Source organism: Rana temporaria, chromosome 12, assembly GCF_905171775.1.
Source record: "Rana temporaria chromosome 12, aRanTem1.1, whole genome shotgun sequence".
Lineage (NCBI taxonomy): Eukaryota > Metazoa > Chordata > Amphibia > Anura > Ranidae > Rana > Rana temporaria.
In genome coordinates, this window is record NC_053500.1 from 54325167 (window position 1) to 54352398 (window position 27232).

General features: G+C 45.5%; 1 protein-coding gene across 2 annotated transcripts in view; it reads right to left on the bottom strand.

Annotated features, from left to right (window-relative positions):
* Positions 1–10398: 10398 nt before the first annotated feature.
* The window catches only part of LOC120918431 (proton channel OTOP2-like), a 46808-nt gene continuing 29974 nt past the window's right edge, over positions 10399–27232 (bottom strand). For both annotated transcript variants that reach the window (XM_040329994.1, XM_040329993.1), the window contains 2 exons: positions 18641–19503; positions 10399–11442 (listed from right to left, as the gene is read on the bottom strand). In XM_040329994.1, coding sequence (XP_040185928.1) covers positions 11272–11442; positions 18641–19503 — 1034 coding nt within the window. In that variant the 3' untranslated portion in view covers positions 10399–11271. The remainder of the gene's footprint in view (positions 11443–18640; positions 19504–27232) is intronic.

Sequence of the window (27232 nt, forward strand, 5' to 3'; positions counted from 1 at the left end):
TTTAGGAGAGGGGAAATCCACCCTAGGTTCCCCTTACCTTGCTGTGGCTGGAGCTGGTCTCTGCTGGAGCAACATCTTTCCCCTCTGCTTCCGACATGTCTGTGTCACCAGCGCCGTGTGTGCTGTCTCTACAGCGTCTATGCAGCTCCCTCCAGCCATTGCCTGGCTCCGTTTTTGAGTTTCGCGCCCGGAACCGGAAGCCGCGAACCCGGAAGTACCCGCCCCCGTGCCTGAATGACGTCACCCGCCATCGGCTCCGAGCGGTCCTAGTACACAGCGTGGCTTGCGCGTCTGGAATCCCCATTCCTCCGGCAGCCACACACGCTGGTCTAGGACGCTGGCTGTACCTCCTCACACCGCACTCGGTGCATACAAAAACCGGAGCCCCCCCGACTTACACCTGCGCTCAGGGATGTGAGGGTGGCTGTCTTTCAGGTTAGTACCTGTCTCTTTTGTCCAGAGAGCCCCTGCTCCCTTTCAGGACCGTCTTGCCTGAGCCTCCCTGGGCTCTCCTGGCTTGTTCCTATGGTGTCTCCCCTCTGGAGGAAACACAAATAACTGAGGACCAGCAGGGGAGGAGGAAATTTATGGGCTGGCGCGGTGTTTCCAACAGAGGGGAGGAGCCAAGGTCTCTCAGGTGGCTGTCCTGAAAGACGATTAGGGGAAAAAAATTCAAGTGAGAGGATTTTTTTTTCTGTTTCTTCTCCTCCCTTGCTGTGCTAACTGGACTCTGGGGAAATTAGTCAGTTAGGATTAGGGTTGCTGAAGACGTCGAGAACAAGATTCTTCATCTGCTCCATTATGCTCTTCCTGCACTAAAGGACGTTTGTTATGGTATAGCTCCTGCCACTAGGTGGTGGAAGTTTTCCTTTAGAAAGGGATTGGACATTTTAAGTTTAGTCACACATCTTTAAAAGTAAGAAGGGAAGTTCAATCTCTTAGGAGATGCAGCTTTGCTTCTTTTGAAGTGCCTTGATACTGTTATGTGTTTTGTCTGTGTGTCTCTGTTTTCTTTTTTAGGTGAGCTGGATCTTCTGTCAAGACTGCTGGAGAGTGGGTGGTCTAGACAGCTAGCCAGAGGTTGTGATGTTTATGCTGTTGTGATTTTTATTGTAAGTTCGTGTTAATGTTTTATATCTATAGCTCCCTCCCCTTTTCCCTTCCCATCCAGGATTTTTTTGTTTAGGGTCAGGTACTGGCCCTCAGGACTGAGGGCCATATTTTTTTCCCCCAGACACTGGGGACAGTGTCTTGTTATAGTGGGGGGAGTATGTAGCGCCCTGCTCCTGATGACCAGACGCTATGTTCACATTTAGTGGGTGTCTGAGCTGGTAGTTAGCTCAGACTCTGATAATTAAGGCTAAATCAGCCTCTGTTCTGGCTATGGCTGTGCTCGGAGGGTTTTACCATTGTTTGCCTGTGGGTGGCGTTGCCACCACAGGCCAATGTTGAAACACAGGCAGGGTGTATTGGGTGTCTTTCCCCAGGAACAGCCCAGTGAGAGTGGTCTACCCACTGGGCATGCTGGGGAAGGATACTTTAGGGGCAGACGCCATTTTCATAGGGCCTTTTGCCTTGTGGCCCTCCTGGCTCGAGGTATGTGATGGTCCATTTTCAGCCACATTGGCCCGAGGCTGCAATTCCGCCAGGTAGGCCCAGTCGTCTTGACTGGGGCCTGCACTTTGAAGGTGATCCTGTGCTGTCTGTCCTGCGGGAGGAAGCCACTTAATGGAGGAAACCAGGGGAGAACCTGTCCTAGAGAGGACCAAGCGGAAGGCTGGTATCTCGGGAGAGGCCTGGTAACTTTATTGGAGGTTGCACCATATTCTATGATGCCTTGCAGTGTTTTGTTGGGTCGGCTTAAAGGCTCTAAACTCCACGGCTGGAGATCCCGGGTACTAGATCCTGTGGCAGAGGATTCTGGAACAGTTTATTTCTAATTCCAAAGAAAGGTCTGTGGCAGAGACTGTATTCTTTTTGTCCGTGCATCATCCCGGCTGCTAGGCCAGTGAGAGAGGCCTATGCGGGTGAGCAATACCCACTCTGAGGAAAGTGGTGAGTTGACTTTTGAAACCATAGAAGTTCCCCAGTGATCTGCATTGTGTGCCTGAACCTTCACCTAACCCTCCGTCCCTCTACCTATAAAAGTTTGTGTGAAAAAAAAAACCTGATGGAAAAGTGATTTACAACTTGTGTGGACATTGACGTTTCTTAGACTCTCATCTCATCCCCTAGACAACGAAGAGCGAGGTAACGTGCAAGACCCAAAACGAAACCAGCAGCTCTTACGGGGGTAGTGCTACATACTTTTGAAGTTATACAATGTCAAATTTATTATTACTACTTTTGAAAGGCTCAAATTAATTTTCTGACATAAAGGCTAAATGCAACCCATCCTCTCCTGAGAAATAATCTGCCTATAAAGGTTTCCTATTGAATAAATCAAGTCCTCTTCCCTTTACAGCAATTCATCTTAAGCATATTCATCCATGAATCCAATTTAAAGATGTGTTTTTGAGAAAAATATTAGCCCTAGTTTTTTATTTTATAGGTCCTTGGGTTTCTTTATTTATATTTTTTTTAAGGAGAAGTACAGCCAAAGCTCATTTAGCTGGAGTTCACCTGTGGATCACAGGAGTGCAGTTCTTTCTAAAAATGTATGACCTGTTTTCAGCAGACAGGGGCTGAAGTCCGCTGTCTGCTGACATCACAGAGATGGTCCAGGCTGGGGCAAGAACGCAACAATGAAGTGAGCCGCTGAGAGCCCAAGCCAGCCACTCATGCCCCTCCACAGCCTAGCGATCCAGTGAACGCACATAGGGGGGGGGGCAGAGCAGAGAGCTGGTAACTGTCAGTCACCACCTCTCTGCTCGGGGAGCCTTGAGAACCAAGCCATCAGCAGTGTTTGATCACTTGTTTCTCTATCTTTTAGAGGGTGGGGGACTGGGGAAGAAGAATAAAGAAGAAGAAGACCCCTCGCAACGCACCTTGCAGGAGCTCACGCACACCCGCTCCCTGCTTTTAGAAGAGCTAGGTAAGCGAGCCAGACGACGCTATGTTCTCCACCAGAGAGTGTTTTATGAACAGGGCAATAAGTCCAGGAGACTCTTAGCAAGGGCGGTACGAGCTTCCAGACCCTCCAATACAATTCACCAGATCCATGACCACAGAGGTGGAGTCCTGTCTAAAAACGAGGACAGAGCGAAATGTTTCGAACAATACTACACAAAACTTTACAATCTAAGACCCTCCAACCAAATTCCGGCCCGGGAGGAACGGAGAGCAGAGGCCATTAGGGATTTCCTAACCCAGTACTGCCCCAGGCAAATACCAGTGGCACATGCGGTGGAATTAGACCTGCCCCTCTCTACTGAGGAACTCCAAAATGCGGTGAAACAAATGAAACCGGGAAAGAGCCCGGGGCCTGACGGGTTCACGCTGCAGTATTATAAGTCCTTCTTGACTATCTTATCTTCTAAGATGCTGGATACCTTCAACGCTCTGGCATCCCCCTCCGTCCCAGTGGGTCGTTTGTTAGAGGCGCACATAACGGTTATACAGAAAGAAGGTAAAGATACCACACAAGTCCAGAGCTACAGACCAATATCACTCCTCAATGTGGACATTAAGCTGTACGCCAAGATACTAGCAAATAGGTTGTCCCCGTTCTTCCCTGGCTTGGTCTCCCAAGACCAGGTGGGGTTTGTCCCTGGAAGAGAGGCCAGGGACAACACTACCAGGGCATTGAACTTACACCATTGGCTCACAGTATCCGGGACGCAGGGCTTCTTCTTATCCCTTGACGCGGAGAAGGCGTTCGACAGGGTGGCCTGGGACTACATGCGGGAGGTTCTGAAAATGATTGGCCTTCACCCTCGCATGCTGTCAGGGGATGCCCACGCAGGCATCCGAGTACTGAGTAACATGTCAATGGGCTGCACTAATGGAAACAGGCACCAAGATAGTGAAAAAATATATATGTTTATTAAGTTAAAGCACACGTGAAAAACAATCAATGAAAGCAAGCGTGACACAGCAACCAAAAACCACTAAGCAGGTAATGCAGGGATAAGACATAAGCAAGTCCGAGGTCCAAGCCAGGGGTCAAGGATAGGAGAGAGCAGCAAAGTCCAAAATACAAGCCGGGGTCAATAAGCGACAGGGTCCAGGGCAGGGAGCGAAGCAGGAACAGATGGGCAACAGCTAACAGGTCAGGCAGGGAACAGGCTGACAAGCAAAATACTGAAGCCCTGAACTCCAGTTTAGGGCGGGCTTAAATACCTGTGCAAATCTGTATTGGGCGACACCTGCTGGAGGCCACCAGAACTGCACCCCTGTTACTGAAGAGAACAGTGCCACCAGCAGGTGACCAGAGTCATGACACAGATCATGACAGTCCCCCCCCCCCCCCAAGGGGTGGCCTCTGGACACCCCATTCTGCCCTTGCCCTGGTAGTGCATGTGGATGCAGAAGAGTCCCAAATAGTCCTTCGGTCCCAGCCCTTTAACCCATTGGGAGACCAGCCCCCCAAGTCCGGAAACGGAACCTGCATCCTACCACCACCAGGGTCTGGAAGTTGGTATCTAGAGGTGGAAACAGGCCAGGCAGCGAATTTAGGGTCATTAGGCTGGGAAAGTGACACATCGAACTGAAAGTCAGGCACGTCAGGCTGGGAGCCCGTACCCAGGACGTCGGGGTGGACAACAGAAACCAGGCCGCCAGACTGGGCCGCAGATGGTGGCAGATCAGCAGACGGTGGCAAATCAGGCTGGGCAGCAGGCTCCGGGCCACCGATCTGGGCAGCGGACAGGAACCCCTTGGGCTGGGCAGTAGACAGGAACCCCTTGGGCTGGGCAGTAGACAGGAACCCCTTGGGCTGGGCAGTAGACAGGAACACCTCGGGCTGGGCAGCAGACAGGAACACCTCCGGCTGGGCAGCAGACAGGAACACCTCCGGCTGGGCAGCAGACAGGAACACCTCCGGCTGGGCAGCAGACAGGAACACCTCCGGCTGGGCAGCAGACAGGAACACCTCCGGCTGGGCAGCAGACAGGAACACCTCCGGCTGGGCAGCAGACAGGAACACCTCCGGCTGGGCAGCAGACAGGAACACCTCCGGCTGGGCAGCAGACAGGAACACCTCCGGCTGGGCAGCAGACAGGAACACCTCCGGCTGGGCAGCAGACAGGAACACCTCCGGCTGGGCAGCAGACAGGAACACCTCCGGCTGGGCAGAAAACAGGAACACCTCCGGCTGGGCAGCAGACAGGAACACCTCCGGCTGGGCAGCAGACAGGAACACCTCCGGCTGGGCTGCAGACAGGGGCTCAACAAGTTGGTATGTTGGCATTGCAACGTCAGGCTGGGCAACTGGCACGTCAGGCTGGGCAACTGGCACGTCAGGCTGGGCAACTGGCACGTCAGGCTGGGCAACTGGCACAACAAACTTGGCAACTGGCACGTCAGGCTTGGCAACTGGCACGTCAGGCTGGGCAACTGGCACGTCAGGCTGGGCAACTGGCACATCAGGCTGGGCAACTGGCACATCAGGCTGGGCAACTGGCACGTCAGGCTGGGCAACTGGCACAACAAACTTGGCAACTGGCACGTCAGGCTGGGCAACTGGCACGTCAGGCTGGGCAACTGGCACGTCAGGCTGGGCAACTGGCACAACAAACTGGGCAACTGGCACAACAAACTGGGCAACTGGCACGTCAGGCTGGGCAACTGGCACGTCAGGCTGGGCAACTGGCACGACAAACTGGGCAACTGGCACGACAAACTGGGTAACTGGCACGTCAAACTGGGCAACTGGCACGTCAGGCTGGGCAACTGGCACGTCAAACTGGGCAACTGGCACGTCAGGCTGGGCAACTGGCACGTCAGGCTGGGCAACTGGCACGACAAACTGGGCAACTGGCACGTCAGGCTGGGCAACTGGCACGTCAGGCTGGGCAACTGGCACGTCAGGCTGGGCAACTGGCACGTCAGGCTGGGCAACTGGCACGTCAAACTGGGCAACTGGCACGTCAGGCTGGGCAACTGGCACGTCAGACTGGGCAACTGGCACGTCAGACTGGGCAACTGACACGTCAGACTGGGCAACTGACACGTCAGGCTGGGCGACTGGCAAAACAAACTGGGCAACTGGCACAACAGGCTGGGCAACTGGCACATCAGGCTGGGCAACTGGCACATCAGGCTGGGCAACTGGCACATCAGGCTGGGCAACTGGCACATCAGGCTGGGCTACTGGCACATCAGGCTGGGCTACTGGCATGTCAGGCTGGACCGCTGGCACTGGAACAACAGGCTGGGCAGCTGGTACTGAAACAGGCTGGGCAGCTGGTACTGAAACAGGCTGGGCAGCTGGCACTGAAACAGGCTGAGCAGACGGCACTGGAACAGGCTGAGCAGACGGCACTGGAACAGGCTGAACAGACGGCACTGGAACAGGCTGAACAGACGGCACTGGAACAGGCTGAACAGATGGCACTGGAACAGGCTGAACAGACGGCACTGGAACAAGCTGAACAGATGGCACTGGAACAGGCTGAACAGATGGCACTGGAACAGGCTGGGCAGGTGGCACTGGAACAGACTGAAGCAGGTTGGCTGAAGTGGATGCAGATTGGGTTAGTGGCAGGATCGAGTGGGTTGGAAAAAACTTTTTCTTCTTCTTCTTTGGTTTCACCACTGAGGGTTTGCATATGGGTATAGGGTTGGAGGTAATGGATACAGTTGGTAGGGGTGAAGAGCGGAGGGGTGGTGAAACAGAAGGTTCCGACCTTGAAGAGGATTTTGGTGGAACAAATGGAGGCAGTTGAGAAGCAGCAGAAGGGTTAAAGGCAGGGTAGGTGCAGCAGGAGGAAACAGAGGACTGGTACTTTGTTGTTAGCAGGGTGTATTGTTCAGCAAAAGTGGGAATTGGGGGTAAAGAAAAAGACATCCCAGCAGGTTGGTAACTAGAAATGGATGGTTGGGAGCTGACAGGGGCTGAGTACAACAAACTGGACCAGGCTTGTAATAATGGCTGTACAAAATCAGATTTGCACACGGCTTGTCTGACCAGAGACTGCACAGAATTAATGCATGCTGCAATCACCTGTTGAGGACAAGCTGAGTACTGCTCATGAAAAAAGGCTGAATCATCCTCCAACAGCCACACCAAAGACTCTACCTGAGCTGCACTAAAAGGAGGTGTGTAATCATCACATCCATTAGCAGAATCAGACTGAGCCAACTGTGCAGATCCGAATCAATGGCTGCACATCATCAAACAAAACACTGCCATGATCAATAAAAACATGAGCCATACGGATACATTCCAACAACTGCTCACTAGTGTATTCACTTAGTTCCTGATAGCAGAAATCTCTGTCATCTGTTGCCAAGAGTGACAGGTACACAATATCTTCTAGATGCATTTTTATAAAAGCAAATGCCCAGAGCCAATTTCCCAAGTGCAGCCGACCTGTTTATATGGCTTCAGTATTATGTCAGGGGATGCCCACGCAGGCATCCGAGTACTGAGTAACAGGTCAATGGGCTGCACTAATGGAAACAGGCACCAAGATAGTGAAAAAATATATGTTTATTAAGTTAAAGCACACGTGAAAAACAATCAATGAAAGCAAGCGTGACACAGCAACCAAAAACCACTAAGCAGGTAATGCAGGGATAAGACATAAGCAAGTCCGAGGTCCAAGCCAGGGGTCAAGGATAGGAGAGAGCAGCAAAGTCCAAAATACAAGCCGGGGTCAATAAGCGACAGGGTCCAGGGCAGGGAGCGAAGCAGGAACAGATGGGCAACAGCTAACAGATCAGGCAGGGAACAGGCTGACAAGCAAAATACTGAAGCCCTGAACTCCAGTTTAGGGCGGGCTTAAATACCTGTGCAAATCTGTATTGGGCGACACCTGCTGGAGGCCACCAGAACTGCACCCCTGTTACTGAAGAGAACAGTGCCACCAGCAGGTGACCAGAGTCATGACACAGATCATGACACATGCTGCCACATATCTCTGCATTGTATTCCACTCCCAGTGCTTGTGTCCGAGTGAATGGATGCCTGTCGGACGCCTTCTCCATAAGCAATGGAACCCGTCAGGGCTGCCCCCTATCTCCCCTGATTTTTGTTCTAATCCTGGAACCTTTTCTTAACAAAATACGTTGTAATCCCGATATTAAAGGCCTGACGGTGGCAGGTAGGGAGTATAAAGTAGCGGCTTTCGCTGATGACGTCCTCCTTTCTCTATCGCTGCCAAGGATATCACTACCGAACTTGCTGAAAGACATAGAGAGCTTTGGGGACTTGTCCCATTTTAAGATCAATTACTCTAAATCTCATGCCCTGAATGTGTCACTCCCGAAGTGTGACGTAGACAGCTGCCGGAGTTCCTTCCCGTTCCTTTGGAACGAAAGAGCTATTACGTATCTGGGCATTCAAATTACAGCAGATTTGGCTCACCTTTTAACGATAATTTTTTAACCGCCCTTAGAAAGGCGCAACAGGACCTAAGAGACTGGGGGGCCCTTAATGTTTCATGGTTCGGCCGCTCCGCTCTCCTGAAAATGATAATTCTACCACGCCTACTGTAACTCATGCAATGTATCCCGATTGCCTTACCTCCCTCCTTTTTTGCAACGTACAAGAAGGCCTCTTCAGCATTTATCTGGAAGAATTCGCCCCCCCGTATTAGATATTCGCGACTCACTCGCCCAAAAGCCAAGGGGGTATCAGTCTCCCAGACCTCCTCCAATACTACCTGTCAGGCCACCTTATGCGAATAGTGGATTGGAACGTCCATGAAACTAAAAAGGGGTGGGTTGTGCTGGAAAAGTCCCTCACGCAACTCCCCCTTGATTCGCTCCCTTGGATACCACCTCGACACTGGCCCCCAGGAATCAAGGCGCATCCGCTGATTCACCCTTCTCTTAAAGCTTTCGAACGAGTGACGAAAACTCAGACATTTTCCTCAGTTCCGGGGCCGATGACCTCATTAAGAGGCAACCCTGAATTCCTGCCAGGTCTATCCTCCTCATTCCTGATTCGAGATTGGCCACAAGGCCGGGTCCAAGCACGCCACTTTTTCTTACGCGGATCCCTTCGCCCCTACTCAGGTCTGGTCTCTAAATCCCCGTCCAACTCCTTCCCCTTCTGGTCCTATAGACAGCTAAGACACTTCCTCTCTTCACAACCGACTTCCGAAACTTGGACGAGGCAACTGACGCCCTTTGAAAACCTATGTTCACAGACCTCTCAACAGAGACACTTGATCTCCAGTATATATCAGATCCTCTCGGATAATGCCCCCAAACCTCCAGATCCCGCGCGTATTGCCTGAGAATCTGAACTTCGGGTCTCCCTGGATGAAGAAGACTGGACCCGTATCGATGAATATATACACAAGGGGTCTCTTAATGTTGCTACTCAGGAAACCTGCTACAAAATCAAAACACGCTGGTATAGAACCCCGGCTCTCCTGCACAAATGTTCCCCAGCGATCTCGGAAACGTGCTGGAGATGTGGTAAGGAGAGGGGGACCATGCTCCACATATGGTGGAACTGTGATTCCCTCCAACCATTCTGGAAAGAAGTACATGAGCTCATTACACACGTTACTACCTACACTCTACCTACTACTACCTACTCTCCGGCACAATATCTCCTACATCACACGCATTTGACCAGATCTGAATACTTTAAGTCCCTGGCATGCACATGGTGAATGCAGCGAGGCTCTGCATACCGGTACATTGGCGCTCCACACACACCCCGACAATTAAGGAGTGGTTTAACAGGATCTCTAAGATCGAAGAAATGGAAGAACTGGTTCATATATCTCAAGAACGCATTGAAAAATGTAGAAACACCTGGGCATGTTGGACCCACTTTAAAACAATTCAGCGTTTCCGCCACCATTAGGAGCTTATCCCTACTGAGTGAATATTACTGTGCCCTTCGGCCTGTGGCCTCCCTGGCGGAGGACTGCCGACACTGATGACCTTCCACTATAGACCATTCCCCACCTTTTTTTTTTTCTTAGTTGTTGTGTTTTGTTTTGTTTTGCTTTGTTTCTTCTTCTCCTCTCCATTCCCTCTTCTTCTATCTCTCTCACTCCCTTCTCCCCTCTTTCTCTCCACCATTTTCTTAGAAAATCATGGTTTTATTATAGGCCATTTTTCCAAAACTTTTCAATCCCAGAAGATGGGATAGTGCTCAGTTCAGACATGCTTACCTTGACACCCTGTTATTAGCTGTATATGCAATGTTACCATGCATCAATCTACTTCCATGTACTTTCCAGATCTGTATATTGTACTGTATTGTACTGCCTTATTATTTCTCAATAAAATTGTTTATGGAAAAAAAAAGAAGAAGAAGAAGACCCATACTTCTCTTTTGAATAAAATTCTTTATTTCAAGGTTTTTCAGTACATATACTCAATAAAAATGTAAACCATGACAGATATTTTTAAACAGCAAGGACTGTTATCTCAAATATGTACATAATCTAACATAGTGCAAGAATTGTTTTTGTAATAAATTAGTGAGGGTAGGGTGCCCTCTATTAAATATATACTATATTAAACTTAATGACCAATATATTATATATAAACCCTCCCACCCCTCAAAAAAAAATAAACTAACTATACTGTATAAAAACCTTTAACTTCAGTACACATTACTTTATTAAAACTTGAGTTATGTGGATTGCATAAAGTATGCACAAAAAAATCTATATTTTTTTCCCCAATATTCCAGTGTTAAATTATCTAGGCACTGAAATTGATGTTAGTTAACATTTGAGTAATTGTTGTGGAATATATTAGAAATCAAACCTTCTAACTATTATTCATTGATCCTATTGATACATTACAACAAAAAGTCTAAATTTAGTAGGACTACTCTAAATATCTTCACAGTTTATGGGTACGATACTGAGTAGTTAGGCAAAACATTTGTAGAGTATTGCACTTTAAAACACTCCTCTGCTTTAGACCAATCCCTCTAAAAGAACTGGTAAGGCCTATTATAAGAATAGCCAGCTGAGACTATGGTGTTTCAAAAAAAATAAAAATATAAAAAATAAAAAAGTGTGCAAAGTGTTTGCTAAAAAAGAACAATTTGTTCTAGATCCATGATGACTCAACCTGTGACTCTAAAATACTTCAAACCTCAGTAAAGTCTTTTGAAGTGTTGGCCATTCAAGTTGTTGTTGGTACGAAAAAGTTGTATTCCAACCAGCAGAACATATTGTAGACCTTCTAGGCCATGCTATATAGTTCCAGCAGACTGGCAGCAGCGTGCATCCGGTAAAAAATTCCAAAGGGAAGGCAAATATTGGTAATTATAGCCCACATGGAAAATCCATAAAAATGCACCTCCAATCCAGTGTCAAATCTGATCCGAGCTCCAAAGGCTGGCATAATCCAGAACTGTAGGAAAATAATAATAGGCATGTCAATAAATAACTCAACTCTATAGGAAATTGCTGCTAAAAAAAGTCATATATGGTATTATTACCATGATGGCAAGTCTACACGTTTGTTCTCAAAGAATATTACCACTTTAACATAAACTAGGTGAATGGAAAAAAAAAAACTATTTCTAATTAAGAACTAATGTATTCTTATCTCATTAACATTCTTCTCTTGAAGGGAATGGTCTTCCATCTTTTCGGATGGTGGTGATGATGGTGGAGCAGTTAGAAGGATTATGTCAATAAATGACTGCTATAAAAAGTTGTATATGGTAATTTTAGCATGATGGCAGGTCTGCTAGTTAGTTCTAGTTAGTAATTTTACTTTAACGTAAACTAGGTGAATACAAAAATAAAGTACTACTAATTTATAACCAATACTGTATATCCCTGGTGCCCAATCTGTAGCCCTTTGGTATATGATGTGCGACCCTCAGACCCAGCAGTCTGTAACAGGAACATTGACTAGGATAATACCACTGATCTCTACTAGCTTCATGTAACATTCTCAGTCTTGTAATGTCTTCTGCAGCATATCTCCAATAAAAACATTGTTAGAAGTTCTAATCCTTCCAACAGTGTGTTTTTGTCACAGTTCTTATTGGAGAGGTTTTTTATTACCATGTGCCCTGATAGAAAGTGAGGGGATCTCTCTCTAATAGAGATACAGACAGAAAAGGCTTTAAAGCAGAACTCCAGACAAAAATAAGAAAAAAATGTATAGGCTATAAAAAGATAAAATTCCAGATTTGGTATTCAATCCATGAATTCAGATTCAATCCACGGATTTCCTAAGCAGTACTTTTCTTCTGTCACTAGATGTCCTGATGACCAGCATCATTCAAGCCTCTCTCTCTCAGCCCAAGTAACCCTGGCCTGGACCCATCCCACACCCATCACACACGTCCAACGTAAACTCCGTAAAATATGCCGGCTTGTATTCCCTGGTGCACACCTTTGCATGTCTGCTGCTGGGTTACACCTCCTTTATGGGGCTTAACTTTACGCCGGACGTACAACTCACGCGCACATCGCGTAGCCTGCGTCGGGCGCACGTACGTTCGTGAATCGCCGTATTTTCCTCATTTGCATTATTGAATAGAAAATCAATGGGAGCGCCACATGCGTCCAGCCTAAATGTACGCCCACGCTACGCCGGTAAGTTACGTCGGCGGGATGAAGCCTATTTTTAGGCACATCTTAGTTTGTGGGTCCGGCGCACAGATATCAGGCCATCAGTTGAGACTGAACCAGCTGATATTAATTTGCACTGACAATGGGCAGGATTGCTTTTAAATTAATCATAGATTTCAGCTGGTGTCTTGGCTTTCCATGCCTTTTTACACCTGCCATTTTTCAGGTGTTCAATACTTTTCCCTGTGTCGTCCCATTTTATTACACATGACTTCATTTCTGAACGTATTTGTTTTGGTTTCATTGTATGTATGGATTGCATGGGTTGTTACCAACATGTGGTGAAAATCTCATGTCAATAGGACCTTTAGAAATATATTTACCTAGAAAATTGGTGACGGGTTAAAACTTATTTTACCCGCTGTATCTCATGACAGGAAGTATCTAGTAAATAGACACGATTTTGTATTTTTTTTTTTTTTTTTTTATAAGTGTATTTTGTGCGTGTACTCGAGAGAGGAGCCGGACTGCAGGAGTTGGGAGTAGGCAGGCCTCCCCCAGAGGCAATCTGCCACCTTTCTCCATGCCCCGGGTGGCAATGGCGGGTGTGTGAGGGGGTCCTCCCACAGAGCCCGCCCTACCTGCTCCGCTTTGAAGCCCAACGGGGCAGAGGGACTCCCTATAAGGGAGTGAGAGGATTAGCCCGCTCAGCCAGCCCCATTAGTCCTTCGCCTCTCTTTTAGAGACCGCGTGGTCAAAGTGCGTGTGTTAACCCAATTTAGAGTGCGTGTGTAGGTGTGGTGGTTTTTGTGGGAGGGGGGTGGGCGTACTAAGCACAGGCTTACCTTGCATAGCACACCCACCGGAGCCGGGCTGAGACCACCAAACTCAATTCACGATTTTGTATTTTTATTTTTTTAATAAAGGATTTGTCAAAAACTGTTCCCTGTGTTTATTACTTTTTGACACTTTTTGGTGAATGGGTACGGGATCAGCAGAACCCGACAACCACAGGCCAGGGTTGTCGGGAAGAGGCCCTTGTTCCTCATCTAAATGGGGACAAGGGGCTTTGGCACCCACCCCCCCCATGTTGAGGGCATGTGGTCTGGTATGATTCAGGGAGGGCGCTCTCTCCTCCCCTTCCCTTTCCTGAACTGCCAGGCTGCATGCTTGGATAATGAATGAATGAATGAATGAAAAACTTATATAGCGCGGCACATGCGAACTGAATCGCCTCTGGGCGCTTGATGTTTCGTGTCTCATGACATCAAAAGAGCAGAGTTTTAATCCGTCTTCTGAAAGTCAGGTGGTTTTCCTCCAACCGAACGCTGATTGGTAAAGCGTTCCATAGTCTCGGACCTTGAAAAGCAAACCTTCTTTCTCCTTTGGACTTGTATTTGGTTTTTGGAACCTTGACCAGATTTTGGTCAGTGGATCGCAGAACGCGATTAGAATTGTGAGGTTCTATCTTGTCGCAAAGATATTGTGGAGCCTTCCCATGGATGCACTTATGTGTCAGGCAGAGTGCTTTAAATACAATTCTGTCTTTTACTGGCAACCAGTGAAGGGTTCTCAGCGAAGGTGAGATTGATTCCCATGTCCTTTTCCCAGTCACCAGTCTGGCGGCCGTATTCTGTACGACTTGCAGACGAGCGATTTGGTACTTTGGGAGCCCGAGGTAGAGGGCATTTGCATAGTCCAGTCTGGAATTCACGATTGTTCCCACCACGACTGCTACGTCTTCTTTGGGGATAAATGGAATAAGTCTGCGTAGTAGGCGCAACAAATGGTGCGATCCGCTGACTACTGACCCTATTTGTGCGTCCATTGTCATGAAGGTGTCAAAAATGACTCCTAGACTTTTGACTTTGGAGCTAGGGGTGATGATTTGGCCCAGAATGGGCGGCGGTGTCCAGGTTGTTGCCAGTTGACTCTTTCGGCTGGCGTGAAACATAAGAAGTTCTGTTTTGGAACTATTGAGTTTAAGATAACTCTTAGTCATCCAGTTTTCTATCGAAGAGAGACATTTCTCTAAACTGAGATGATGATCCTTTTTGTTGCAGATGCGAAAATACAGTTGCGTATCGTCTGCATAAGAGTGATAAAGTAGTTCTTGGCTACTGATAATATCAAAGAGAGGGCGAAGATAGATGTTGAACAGCACCGGTGACAGGGGGGATCCTTGGGGGACTCCACATGGCACCGTGCGTTTTTCCGACGTGAAAGATCCCAGTTTCACTGTTTGTGATCGGTTTTCAAGAAAGGAGGAAAACCATGGTAAATCACCCTCTGCGATTCTGGCTACCTCGGCCAGTCGCATCAGTAACATTTTGTGGTCTACTGATAAGGGTTTGGTATGGATTTTGGGGGGGACCCCACAACTGTTTTTTTTATTTTATTTTATTTTGGTGTGCGCTCTGGCGGCGCACGCATGCCCTTTAGAGGCTGTTGCACAACATGACATACAAGTACATGAGTTTGCGCAGTACAAGTACATTACACGGCTGGCAAGCGGTTAACTCATAATTGCACAATCACTATATGCAAATTTTGTATAATGTTTGAGAGTTGATTTTCGCGCCAATAAAATGTGTGTGGAACATATAAACTTATTAAATAAAATGAAAAAATATATATATAAATATATATTGGAAAGCTGCTCCCCTAAAAATATAAGAGGACAATACCTCATTAAATTTAGTGAATGTGTAGTAGGTAGGGGGCGCTAGTGTCAAATTTGATTAAAGGTAATAGCAATTACAAAATACATGTGATATCAATTAATTGATATCACATGTATTTTGTAATTGCTATTACCTTTAATCAAATTTGACACTAGCGCCCCCTACCTACCACACATTCACTAAATTTTGTATAATATTGTTTTCCACTGAAATAGAGCTTTCCTTTGGTGGTATTTGATCAACACTTTTTTTTTATATATTATTATATAAATAAAAAAGACTGAATTGTGAAAAAAATATTAATTCTGTTCTAAAAATTTATGTTGCTGCATTTCTTTGGTGAAAAACAAAATTGATGTATATTATTTAGTCTGTGTAAAACTTATAAAGTCTACAAACTATGGTATATCAATTTGGGAATTGATCAATCCTGATGTACTGACTGCCTTTTTAAATTCTTGAGGCCCTAAAATGCCAAATACCCTCAAAATGACCCCTTGGTGGAAAGTAGACCATCAAATGTATTGGGGAGTTTTTTTTTTTTTACTTTCTGTTATAGAACCTATTCAATAAAAAAAATGTAAAAATAATTTCTTCATGAATTTAGGCAAAAATATATTCTGCTACAAATCCCAATAAGTGTATATTAATTGGTTTGCGTGAAAGTTATATGCCCGGATTCACAAAGCACTTACGCCAACGTATCTCAAGATACGCCACGTAAGTGCAAATGTGCGCCATCGTATCTGTGCGCCGGACCCACAAACTAAGATGCGCCTAAAAATAGGCGTCATCCCGCCGACGTAACTTGCCTACGCCGGCGTAGCGTGGGTTCACATTTAGGCTGGACGCATGTGGCGCTCCCATTGATTTTCTATTTAAATATGCAAATGAGGAAAATACGGCGATTCACGAATGTACGTGCGCCCGACGCAGGCTACGCGATTTGAGCGTAAGTTGTACGTCCGGCGTAAAGTTAAGCCCCATAAAGGAGGTGTAACCCAGCAGCAGACATGCAAAGGTGTGCACCAGGGAATACAAGCCGGCGTATTTTACGGAGTTTACATTGGATGTGTGTGTGGCTGAGCGTAGGTTACGTTCACGCCGTTGGCATTGATCTGGCGTAGATTAGGCAGTTGTTTCGACGTGGTTGTGAGCATGCGCAGAGGGATGCGTCATCGTTCCGGCGCATGCGCAGTTCATGATACGTATCTGTCTAGCGCTCGGACCATCATTTGCATGGGGTCACGCCTCATTTGCATGTCTCACGCCCACTTCCACCTACGCTGACTTACGCCATCGAAACCCAGCGCAGTTTTGGGAGAACTGGCTTTGTGAATTCCATGCTTGCCTCTCTGCGCTGCGTCGGCGTAGCGTATATTATTTGCGCTACGGTGGCGTAATGTGCGCCCGCTCTCTGTGAATCCGGGCCATAGTGTCTACAAACTATAGTATATATACACTGGAATATTTATTTATTTACTATATTAGTAACAGTGGTGATCAATGACATATAATGAGACTGTGATAGAGTGGTGGGAAATCTGGCACTAGCTTATGCAGGCTGGGGGGTACACCAGTTGTCTGACACTGACATCAATAGTGACTCTAATACAGTGACCAGTGCTAATATTATACATGGTCACTGTACTAATGACACTGGCTGGAAAGGAGTGATCAAGGGGTTAACCTTGTGCCTAACAATGTGTAATTGTCCCTTTGCAGGGAAAAAAAATCTGTCAGTGTACAGAGCTCTGTGTTGTTTACAACACAGAGCTCTTTTCCATGAATGATGGAGCCGATCAGTGGGTCCTGGCGATCAATCATTGGCTGGGACCCACTGATTGGTTTGTGCTGTTACAAATCACGGCACAGCTGGGGCGGCTAGCACGTGCCTTATCCGAAGCACTGATCACGTACCAGATACGTGATCCAGCGCACAGCCTCCCTGCCACAGTAGATGTACTTGGAGCGGTTCCTAAGCGGATAGAGTGGGCAAATGGTTTATTTTGTGGTCTCTGTCCCCAGTAGGCATGTGCATTTCGTTTCGTTCTGAATCGAAATTCGGACAAATTTTTCATTATTCGGACATTCGTATGCATACGAATTCCCAAATTGTAATATTATATAAATCGATTTCTAAAAAAGAATACAATAAAATAGAATATAAAATAATAAAACAATAGAATGAAAATCAAAGAATAGTAAAGAACAGAATGGAATCTAATAGAATGTAATCAAATACAATAGAATATGACCTGGCTTCTTGTATCTATCTTCTATCTATCTTCCATTTTCTGAAATTCGTAATTCATATAGAATGAACTCAAATTCGAATAGAAAAATATTAGAAGAGTAGAAAAATAAAATATATATATAAATAAATATATATTTTTCTGCTCTATTCTAATATTTTTCTATTCGAATTTGAGTTTATTCTATATGAATAGAAAAATATTAGAATAGAGTTGAATAAAATATATTTATATATATTTTATTATTCTACTCTTCTAATATTTTTCTATTCAAATTTGAGTTCATTCTATATGAATATCGAATTAGTGTGATAAGAAGACTAGTTGGGGAACTTGGGTAAGAGTAGTAGCAAAAGACATTTGGCCTGGGGGTGCAGAAAGTATAAATCTGGTCTTTCCTAAAGGAATACAGAACGTTCACTTAGTAAAGTTGATACTGAAAACCCAATCATACAAGGAAAATGGCAATATTGCATTGCACGTGATTGACTATTGAAGCTTCATCTTAATGAAAAGTGAAAACATTCTTTGTAAAGTGGAAGTTCTTAAAGGATCACTAAAGGAAAAACATTTTTTTGCTGAAATGACTGTTTACAGGGTATAGAGACATAAAAGTTAACTGATTCCTTTTAAAAATGATTAAACATAGATTAAATTCAATCATATAATGTGCCTGTAGTTTCACTTTCGTTTTTAAACTGATTTCATGTTCCTGTGAACTAGAGAGACACACAGAACAAAAACAAACAAATCCAGGGCAGTGTTTTGTTTTTAAAATTAATCTGATTGGTTCTGAGGAGTTTTAGACACACAGTAATGACAGCTTGGACCACCGTGAAAAGCTCCCAGTATGATGGTTATAAGGAGCCAGACAAGCAGGAAGTGTGGAGATCAGAGCAGTTTTACAGCAACATCAAAGCAAAAACGAGCAATGAGGACATGAAACCAGTACTGCAGTAAGGTAAAGGAAGCTATTTAGCTAAAAAAAAAATTCCTTTAGTGACCCTTTAACCTTTAGTAAATCAGCAGGAAATAATTTCAAATCATGTTTGCATTACTGAAGGAAATGATAATTACTTACTATAATATTACAGAGGAAGAGAAACAAGTAAAAGTCCTTCATAGTTTTTCTTTTCTTCAGATGGCTCTTAATGTTTCGTGCCAGAGTCTCCCTTCTTGACAGTCTTCGATTTCTTTGAGGGCTTGTTAGGGACAATCTGTTTTCGTCCTCTTGCACACTTATACGTCTTAAAGAATCATGTTGTTCCACAGGCATGGGGGAAGTCTTTTTTGGATGATCTTTAAGCAAGTTGGCGGGGGGAAGACGGTGCAGGCCTTCTATTATAAAAGCATTTTGAAGGGAGTGTTGAATAATCATCAGTACAGAATAGGAAAATGTTAAACCACACATGAGGCCAAAGGGAACCGTGAATGCCATGGCTATAATAGAATAATAAGATATTCCATATTGGCCCAATGTTGCCAACACAAGTAGAACAGTATCTAAGGTCCGACTTGGGTTCTTCTGATTGCACATGTTCCTCTTATCCAGCTGGAAAATGACAATTCCCACCACGTTGGCCAGACACATAAGAGAAAGACTGATCAAATGAAAGAAGTAGAAAGCTGTCAAAGATACCCAAAGTTTTTGAGCATTCTCTCTACCCACTTCATACAAGATAAACATTACTAGGCCTGTAATTACAATGGCCAAACCTGAAAAAAGGCCCAGAAGTGGAATGTGTTTACGAACCCCTGGCCCCAGTCCATGGTGGAAAAAAGCATTTTCGTCAATCTTGCGTCCGACATTCTTCCACATGATATAGATCATTGCTGCAGCAAAAAGATTGTACTCAACATTAAAGGGGTACAAATAAAGAAAAACTCTTTTGTTAATGCCACATTTGTATGAGCATCCACAGCTGTTCTCATCTTCATCGCCACCTGTAGAGAAAAGTAATATGAAACTGTAAGACAATAGAAGTTCATTTTCATATTGAAAACAGTTTAAGAGTTAGGCAAAATTAACCTATAGAAAATGTACTTTCCTTCCTAACCCCATGACAGAAATGAATAAGTGGTTGTCTCTAGGACAAGACAGTTAGACAGAAATAATCATAAATTGCGGCGGGTAAATCTGACTCTGCGTGACACTTTTTGGGGACCAGTGACACCAATACAGTGATCAGTGCTAAAAAAAAGTGCACAGTCACTATATAAATGACAGTAGCAGAGGGGGTTAACATCAGCTGCGATCAAAGGGTCAACTGTGTTACCTGGGTGTGTTTTCTCACTGTGTGGGGAATGGCTTAACTAAAGGAAGACAGAGATCCGGGTTTCTGCTTAGCAGAAACACACGATCTCTGCCTTTCCCACTATCAGAACAGCAATCTGCCTTGTTTACATAGGCAGACCGTCGTTCTGCCTCTCTCCGAGCGATTGCTGGGATTCCGCCAGACACGCTGATTGGCTATGTATATATAATCAATCCTGATGTCCTGTCTGCCTACTTTAATTCTTAAGGCCCTAAAATGCCAGGGTAATAAAATACCCCCTTAATTACAGTAGACTGTCCAAGGTATTTATTAAGAGGCATGGTGAGTTTTTTGAAGATGTAATTTTGACACTTTTTTTCAAAGTTGTCATTTTAGTTATTCCTCACACACACACACACACAGCAGAGACACACTTATAATTATATCCCAAAACACATTTTACTCCTTCTCCAGAGTATGGGATACCACGTGTGTGAGATTTGGGTTTTCAAGGAGCATATGCACCTGACTACCTGTTAGGCCTTGTACAGACGAGCAGACACGTCCGATGAAAACGGTCCGCGGACCATTTTCATCGGACATGTCTGCTGGGATGTTTTGGTCTGATGTGTGTACACACCATCAGACCAAAATCCCCGCGGACAGAGAATGCGGTGACTTAGATGACACCGATGTTCTCTGACACGGAAGGTCAATGCTTCCACGCATGCGTCAAATCAATTCGACGCATGCGCAGGATTTCGGGCCAGCGGACATGTCCGATGAGTCGTACTGACCATCGGACATGTCCGACGGATAGGCTTCCAGCGGACAAGTTTCTTAGCATGCTAAGAAACGTTTGTCCGCTGGAAACCTGTCCGCTAGGCCGGAAAACTGTCCGGTCGACCCTACACACGGTCAGACATGTCCGCGGAAACTGGTCCCGCAGACCAGTTTTAGCAGACATGTTCGGTCGTGTGTACGAGGCCTCACATACCTGGAAGGAAGAGAGGAAAGATCCCTGGTGCCACATATCCACGGAGTCCTATGGTGATATAAGAGAGACAACCTCAGCCTGGGCTCCCTGGGCTCATTGAAGTGCGGCTCCAGGGACCTTTCTCTCTTCCCTCTAGTAACTACTGGAGCTGGGACAAGCTCCATCCCTTGCTGGCACTCCTGCAGTGGTTGCAGCATCACCCACACTACTCCCCATAGTGATCGAGCCTTAGCAGCAGGGCCATCTTAATAGCATCATGGGCCCCTGGGCAAAGTAATGCTCTGGGGCCCCTACAATGGAGACAGCACAGGTAAACAGACATTACGTAGGTAGGAGGAAGACAAGCGGAGCTTCCCCTTTTGGTTGGAGCTCCTCATTAACTACATGAACAATCATTCTGTACAGCAAAGAAAAAGTGGGAAAATACTACATACAGATATCCCCCCGCACTCTGACCCCTCTACACCCCAGATATCCCCCCAGCACTCTGACCCCTCTACACCCCAGATATCCCCCCAGCACTCTGACCCCTCTACACCCCAGATATCCCCCCAGCACTGTTACCATATACTATAAGATACCCCTTGTGACCCCACTACATCCCTGATACCCCTACACTGTGGCCTTTCTATATCCCTGATACCTCTAGAACTATAGACACCCAAGCTACCCCAAGCATTGCTACCCCTATACACCCCAGATCCCCCTTAGCATTGTTTTCCCCATACACCCTTGATATCACGCAGCACTATTATTGCATCCATGTAGTACCCCCTTTTCCAGTGGAAATACAGTGCATGTAAACTTTTGACCCCTCTACACCCCAGATATCCCCCCAGCACTCTGACCCCTCTACACCCCAGATATCCCCCCAGCACTGTTACCATATACTATAAGATACCCCTTGTGACCCCACTACATCCCTGATACCCCTACACTGTGGCCTTTCTATATCCCTGATACCTCTAGCACTATAGACACCCAAGCTACCCCAAGCATTGCTACCCCTTTACACCCCAGATCCCCCTTAGCATTGTTTTCCCCATACACCCTTGATATCACGCAGCACTATTATTGCATCCATGTAGTACCCCCTTTTCCAGTGGAGATACAGTGCATGTAAACTTTTGGCTATGTGTCCACCTCCAGCACTGGACTCACCTATACCAATCAAGCAGGCAGAAGGAGGGGCAGAGGAGGGAGCATCCCTCCCAGCATTCCAAGCCATTTGGTGCAAACAGTGCTGGACATCTGGGCTCACCATGACACCATCCACAATGTTACTTCCGCAGGTGGGCTCTCAGTGCTGGCAACTCAGCAGATCCCACTCCAGCTCCTACGAGTCATGAGCATTCAAGCTGCATGGGGCGGGGTCAGAGCATCACTGGCCCTCCGGCCCTGCCCCTCCCTGCTAGCTGTGAAATAATAGGTATTGTTCTGTACAGCATGGCGCACTGCTGCCAGCCTGCCTCCCCTGTGTATCCATCACTCTCAGTGCCATTATGGGGCCCCTAATTTCAGGGCAGCGTGGATCAGCTGCTTTGTGGAAAGTGCAGAGGCCCCCCATGTAGCTGGGGCCCCTGGGCAGTGTCACATACCTGGTTAGTGAGCCTGACGTGCAGAGGAAGGCCTCTCATACAGCTCCGGCTCGGGGGCCACTGATCGTGGATCAGTAACCGCAAGAGCAGTGCCTATGATCAGTCTAGTATTCAGCATTGGAAGTAGCCGATACCTCACTGGAAAAATGCCAGGAGATGGAGCAGCAGACAGATGTGACAGCAGGACAGGCTGGAAGCAGTGGCGGGCCGTCCATAGGGGGCACCCGGGCGCCACACCCCCCCTCCTGTAGTCACAAAAAAATATATATATATATATATATAATTTTAAAATGGCCCCTTTAAGAAAAAAAAAACTAAACTTAGGCGCCGAACACCAGTGCCCTAGGAAGCGCCACGTCAATGCAATCATGAGATTGCAGACGTGGCGCTTCATTTGCGTGCTTTTAACCCGCCTTCCGGGGCATTGCAAAGCGCCGATTAGCTTCCCGTCCCTGGATACACTATGGGCGCCGGGAGGCAGCATTGCTTTAGATGTTACTTCCGGGTTTCGTCTTACAGACGAAAACCGGAAGTGATGTCACGTCGGCAGCTCCGTTCTTTGGACGGCCTGAGCGGAGCTGCGAAGAAGGTAAGAAGAGCTGCTGCCAGCCATGCCATACCTCCTGACCCTGTATGCCACAATCATCCTGTCTGACTCCTGATCCCACCGTCCCCAATTACTTGTCAGTCAGCATCAGCAGTGCACTGGAGTGGAAGTGCATTAACATGATCCCCACCCATCCACCTCGGAGCCTTATTGTACTTACACTGCTGCTGGGACTTGTAGTTCTCCATCTTCTCCTGGGGCTCAGGTGCATGCAATCCACCATCTTTGTCCAGTTTTTCTCTCACTGCTGGGACTTGTAGTCCCATAGATGGTGGATTGCATGCACCTGAGCCCCTGGAGAAGATGAGAACTAAAAGTCCCAGCAGGCTATACATACAATAAGGCTCTGAGGTGGATGGGTGTGGATTGCATGCACCTGAGCCCCTGGAGAAGATGGAGAACTACAAGTCCCAGCAGTGAGAGCAAAACTGGACAAAGATGGTGGATTGCATGCACCTGAGCCCCAGCAGGTTATAATATAAGGCTCCGAGGTGGATGGATGTCTGGACACCCATCCACCTCGTAGCCTTATATTATAACCTGATGGGACTTGTAGTTCCCCATCTTCTCCTGGGGATCAGGTGCATGCAATCCACACCCATCCACCAAATTTTGCGCAGACCAATCGATAAACGCTTATTGCGATTTTTTTTACCAAAAATAGGTAGAAGAATACGTATCGGTATAAACTGAGGGAAACAATTTTTTTATATATCTTGTTGGGGGATATTTATTATAGCAAAAAGTAAAAAATATTGAATTTTTTTCAAAATTGTCGCTCTACTTTTGTTTATAGCGCAAAAAATAAAAACCGCAGAGGTGATCAAATACCACCAAAAGAAAGCTCTATCTGTGGGAAAAAAAGGACCCCAATTTTGTTTGGGAGCCACATCGCACGACCGTGCAATTGTCAGTTAAAGCGACGCAGTACCGAATCGCAAAAACTGGCCAGGTCCTTTACCTGCATAAAGGTCCGGGTCTTAAGTGGTTATACAGAAGATTTTACCTCATTAGGAAAAATAGAAAGGGTGAATTAAAAAAATAAAATACGTTAGGGGGTTATAATTAGACATGTGCACTGCCAAATAAATTGTTTGATTCATTCGTTTTTTTTTGCTTTTTTCTGAAATTCAGGAATTTGGAAAATTTGAAAATTCGGAATTCAAAAATTGGAAAATACACATTTTCAGATTTTCTCATTTTTTAATTCTGAATTTTAGAATTTTGTAATTTCGAAATTCCGATTATTGAATTTCCGATTATCGAATTTCCGATTTCGAAAATATGAAAAAAAGAAAATCAGTAAAATTTGAAACTAATAATAACTATTAAATTACAGGTATTAGAATTTTGGCTGTTATCTGAAGTTACAAATTTCACTAACAGCCAAATTTCGATATTCCAAATATGAGTTATCAAAATTTCCAAAAACTAGAGATTTGAATTTTAGAATTTCCGCTTTTCAAATTTCTGAATTTCCGAATTTGGAATTTTTGGAATTTAGAATTTCCTAATTTTCAAATTTTCGGTTTTCAAAATGTTCGAATTTGGAATTTTTGACTTTTCGAATTTCAGAATTTCCTTAAATTTTGAATTTTTTTTTTTTTTCACAATCAAAGGTTTTATTGAAGCTTATTGCATTAACAAGTTATGCAAGTGTAACAAAGGAATTCTTACAATCAAAGCTTGACCAGAAAACGTACTTATACTTTAATAAAAAAAAAAAAAAAAAAAAAAGTGTCTTAGAAGGGGGGTTGGGATGGGGAAGGAGAGTAGTGTGAAGGGGTGGGATAGGTTAGTAGGGAGGAAAAAGGGAGGGGTGGTCGTAGCTTCTTAATGAGCATGATAAATTTATCACCAATTCTATCATTTGGGAAATAATGTATGAAAAGGAATGGTATAAAACACGGTAATTGAAGAATTAATTGAATTAAATTTTGAATTGCCTAATTTCGAAATGCCAAATTTCTGAAATTGCGAATTTCTGAATTTTTGGAAATTCCAAATTTCGTAAATTCAAAAATTCAGAATTTGAAAATTCAGAATTAACCAATTTGTCAAAATGTGTAATTTTTAGGATTTTCGAATTTTCAATTTTCGAATTTCCGAATTTTAGAATTACCAAATTTTTGAATTACCGACATTTTGAATTTCCAAATGTTCGAAATTTTGAATTTCTGACATTTTGAATTTCTGAAATTTTGAATTTCTGAAATTTTGAATTTCTCAAATCTCGAATTTCTAAAAATCTCGAATTTCTAAAAATCTCGAATTTCGGAAATTCAGAAATTTCAGAACCAATTTGTCAAAATTTGTTAAAAGAATTTGGAACTAAACAAATTGCACATGTCTAGTTATAATCCTTCCCTGTTTGTAACTATTATTTCAGGAGCATCTAGCACTCCTGCTCCTCATTCTAGAATCCTGGTTTTGGCTGTGGCACTTTCCTTGTCTGTTTGTCCACCTACAAAATGATTGATGTGGCCAGACTCTTGCAGTCTCATGCTTGTGATAGAGTGTGCAATACCTGATCGGGCTCCCCATCTGCCCTGCTCTGCTAGATTGGATTACCTCGTTGATGACTTCGGAATGGATATCCACTATTCCCTAAACTCTTCCTGCCTTTTGACTTTGGACATTGAACCCATAGCGCCCGACTGTCCATGATTTGGAACAAAGTCCCGCTTTCCTCCTCATTTGTCCCTCATTTTGGTCTGATCTATATAGCTGTATATAAAATGCACGTTTTATCTTTCAAAAAGTGTTTTCCAGTGATAAACCTTTCATCAATTTCTAAATTGCTGCATTTGTACATTTTAAAATATAAAGGAATAGTAGTGGTAAAAAAGCACTTGTGTATTTAACAATTTTTTGTATAATTTTTCTTTTAAGGGGCGTGGCAGGGTGTGTGTCCTATGCCTACATACTTTTTCTAATAGGGGTCCCTCGTTCCCATCTCTGAAAGTTGGGAGGTATGATTGAACCTGTCTATTCTGAATCTTGTCTGTCTGTCAACAGCAAGTACCTGCTCTGGTGTGGTGGCCAGGCACTATATAAGACCTGGGGCAACTGATTACCGGTAATCCTACTTGCCTAATGGGAAAGAGGGCTGCTATAGGTGAAGAACACAGTAGCCAGCTATAATGTCTGGCCACCTGCATTAGGGGTAAGCAAGACATCCTAGCTTAGATTCAGGAAAACTTTTAGGTGTGAACATTGTAACTCATGTTAAAATTATGTGTGTAGAGCCTGGTTACTTTAGGTACCGGTGCTATTTAAATTTAGAGGGAGATCAAAGTGTAGTTAAACTCTGATCCAAATTGTTATGTGCAAAAGTGGGTCTCTGTCTCAGCTTGGATGTGCTGTGGGCTTATTCTGTTGTGCTGGGGTGTTCTTCCCACCCCTGTGCGATAGGTGGCAGCAGTGGAGTCAAGGTTTGGGTGCTCTTCCCTAGCAGCCATCAGGAGGGTTTGGCCTCGCTGTGCATGCTGGGGGAGGGTATTTATGGGGCAGACGCCATTGGTTCTGGTTCTCCTTCGTCCAGTGTGGCACCCACCTTTAGGGTGGTCACATCACGGCGCCCCGGCATTATGGCCTACCTGGCCGGGGCGTGCGTGCCACGCGGTGTTCCTGGTTTCGGGGCCACGTTGGCCTGGAACATTTGAGCAGCGACGGGGACTCAGTGAGTGACTGGGTGACTGGGTTCCCACTTTTGAGGATCCCAAGTGGTAGTACTGTTCGGTGGGGAGTCCATCTGAGGAGCGCCATTGAGAGGCTGGCGGTCCAAAAGGGCCTCGACAAACCACCGGGGATCAAGTTAGCCGGACACTGAAGGATTGATCACCTGTCAGTCGGTACCTGAGCGACAAGTCGAAGGAGATCCAGGCTTAATTCACCCAAGGAGGATCTCCTCCCTAACTACAATCAGAGAGGGCCTGTGGCAGAGGTGTCTCCCTGACGTTCACCAAGGAGGGTCTGTGGCAGAGACTTTTCCTCAAGTTCAAGTTCACCAAGGAGGGTCTGTGGCAGAGACTTTATCCTACAAATGTTTGAGTGATACTCCAGATGCCAGGTCAGTGAGAGAGGCCTGTCCGGGTACACTAATCCAACTCAAGCAGAAGTGGCTCAGAGAAGTGTTACGCTTGGGAGCAGGACAGTTTCCCTATCATTATGCCTGAATTTGCTATTCTCCTTTCTTCCTTTAACTTTAGGTAGC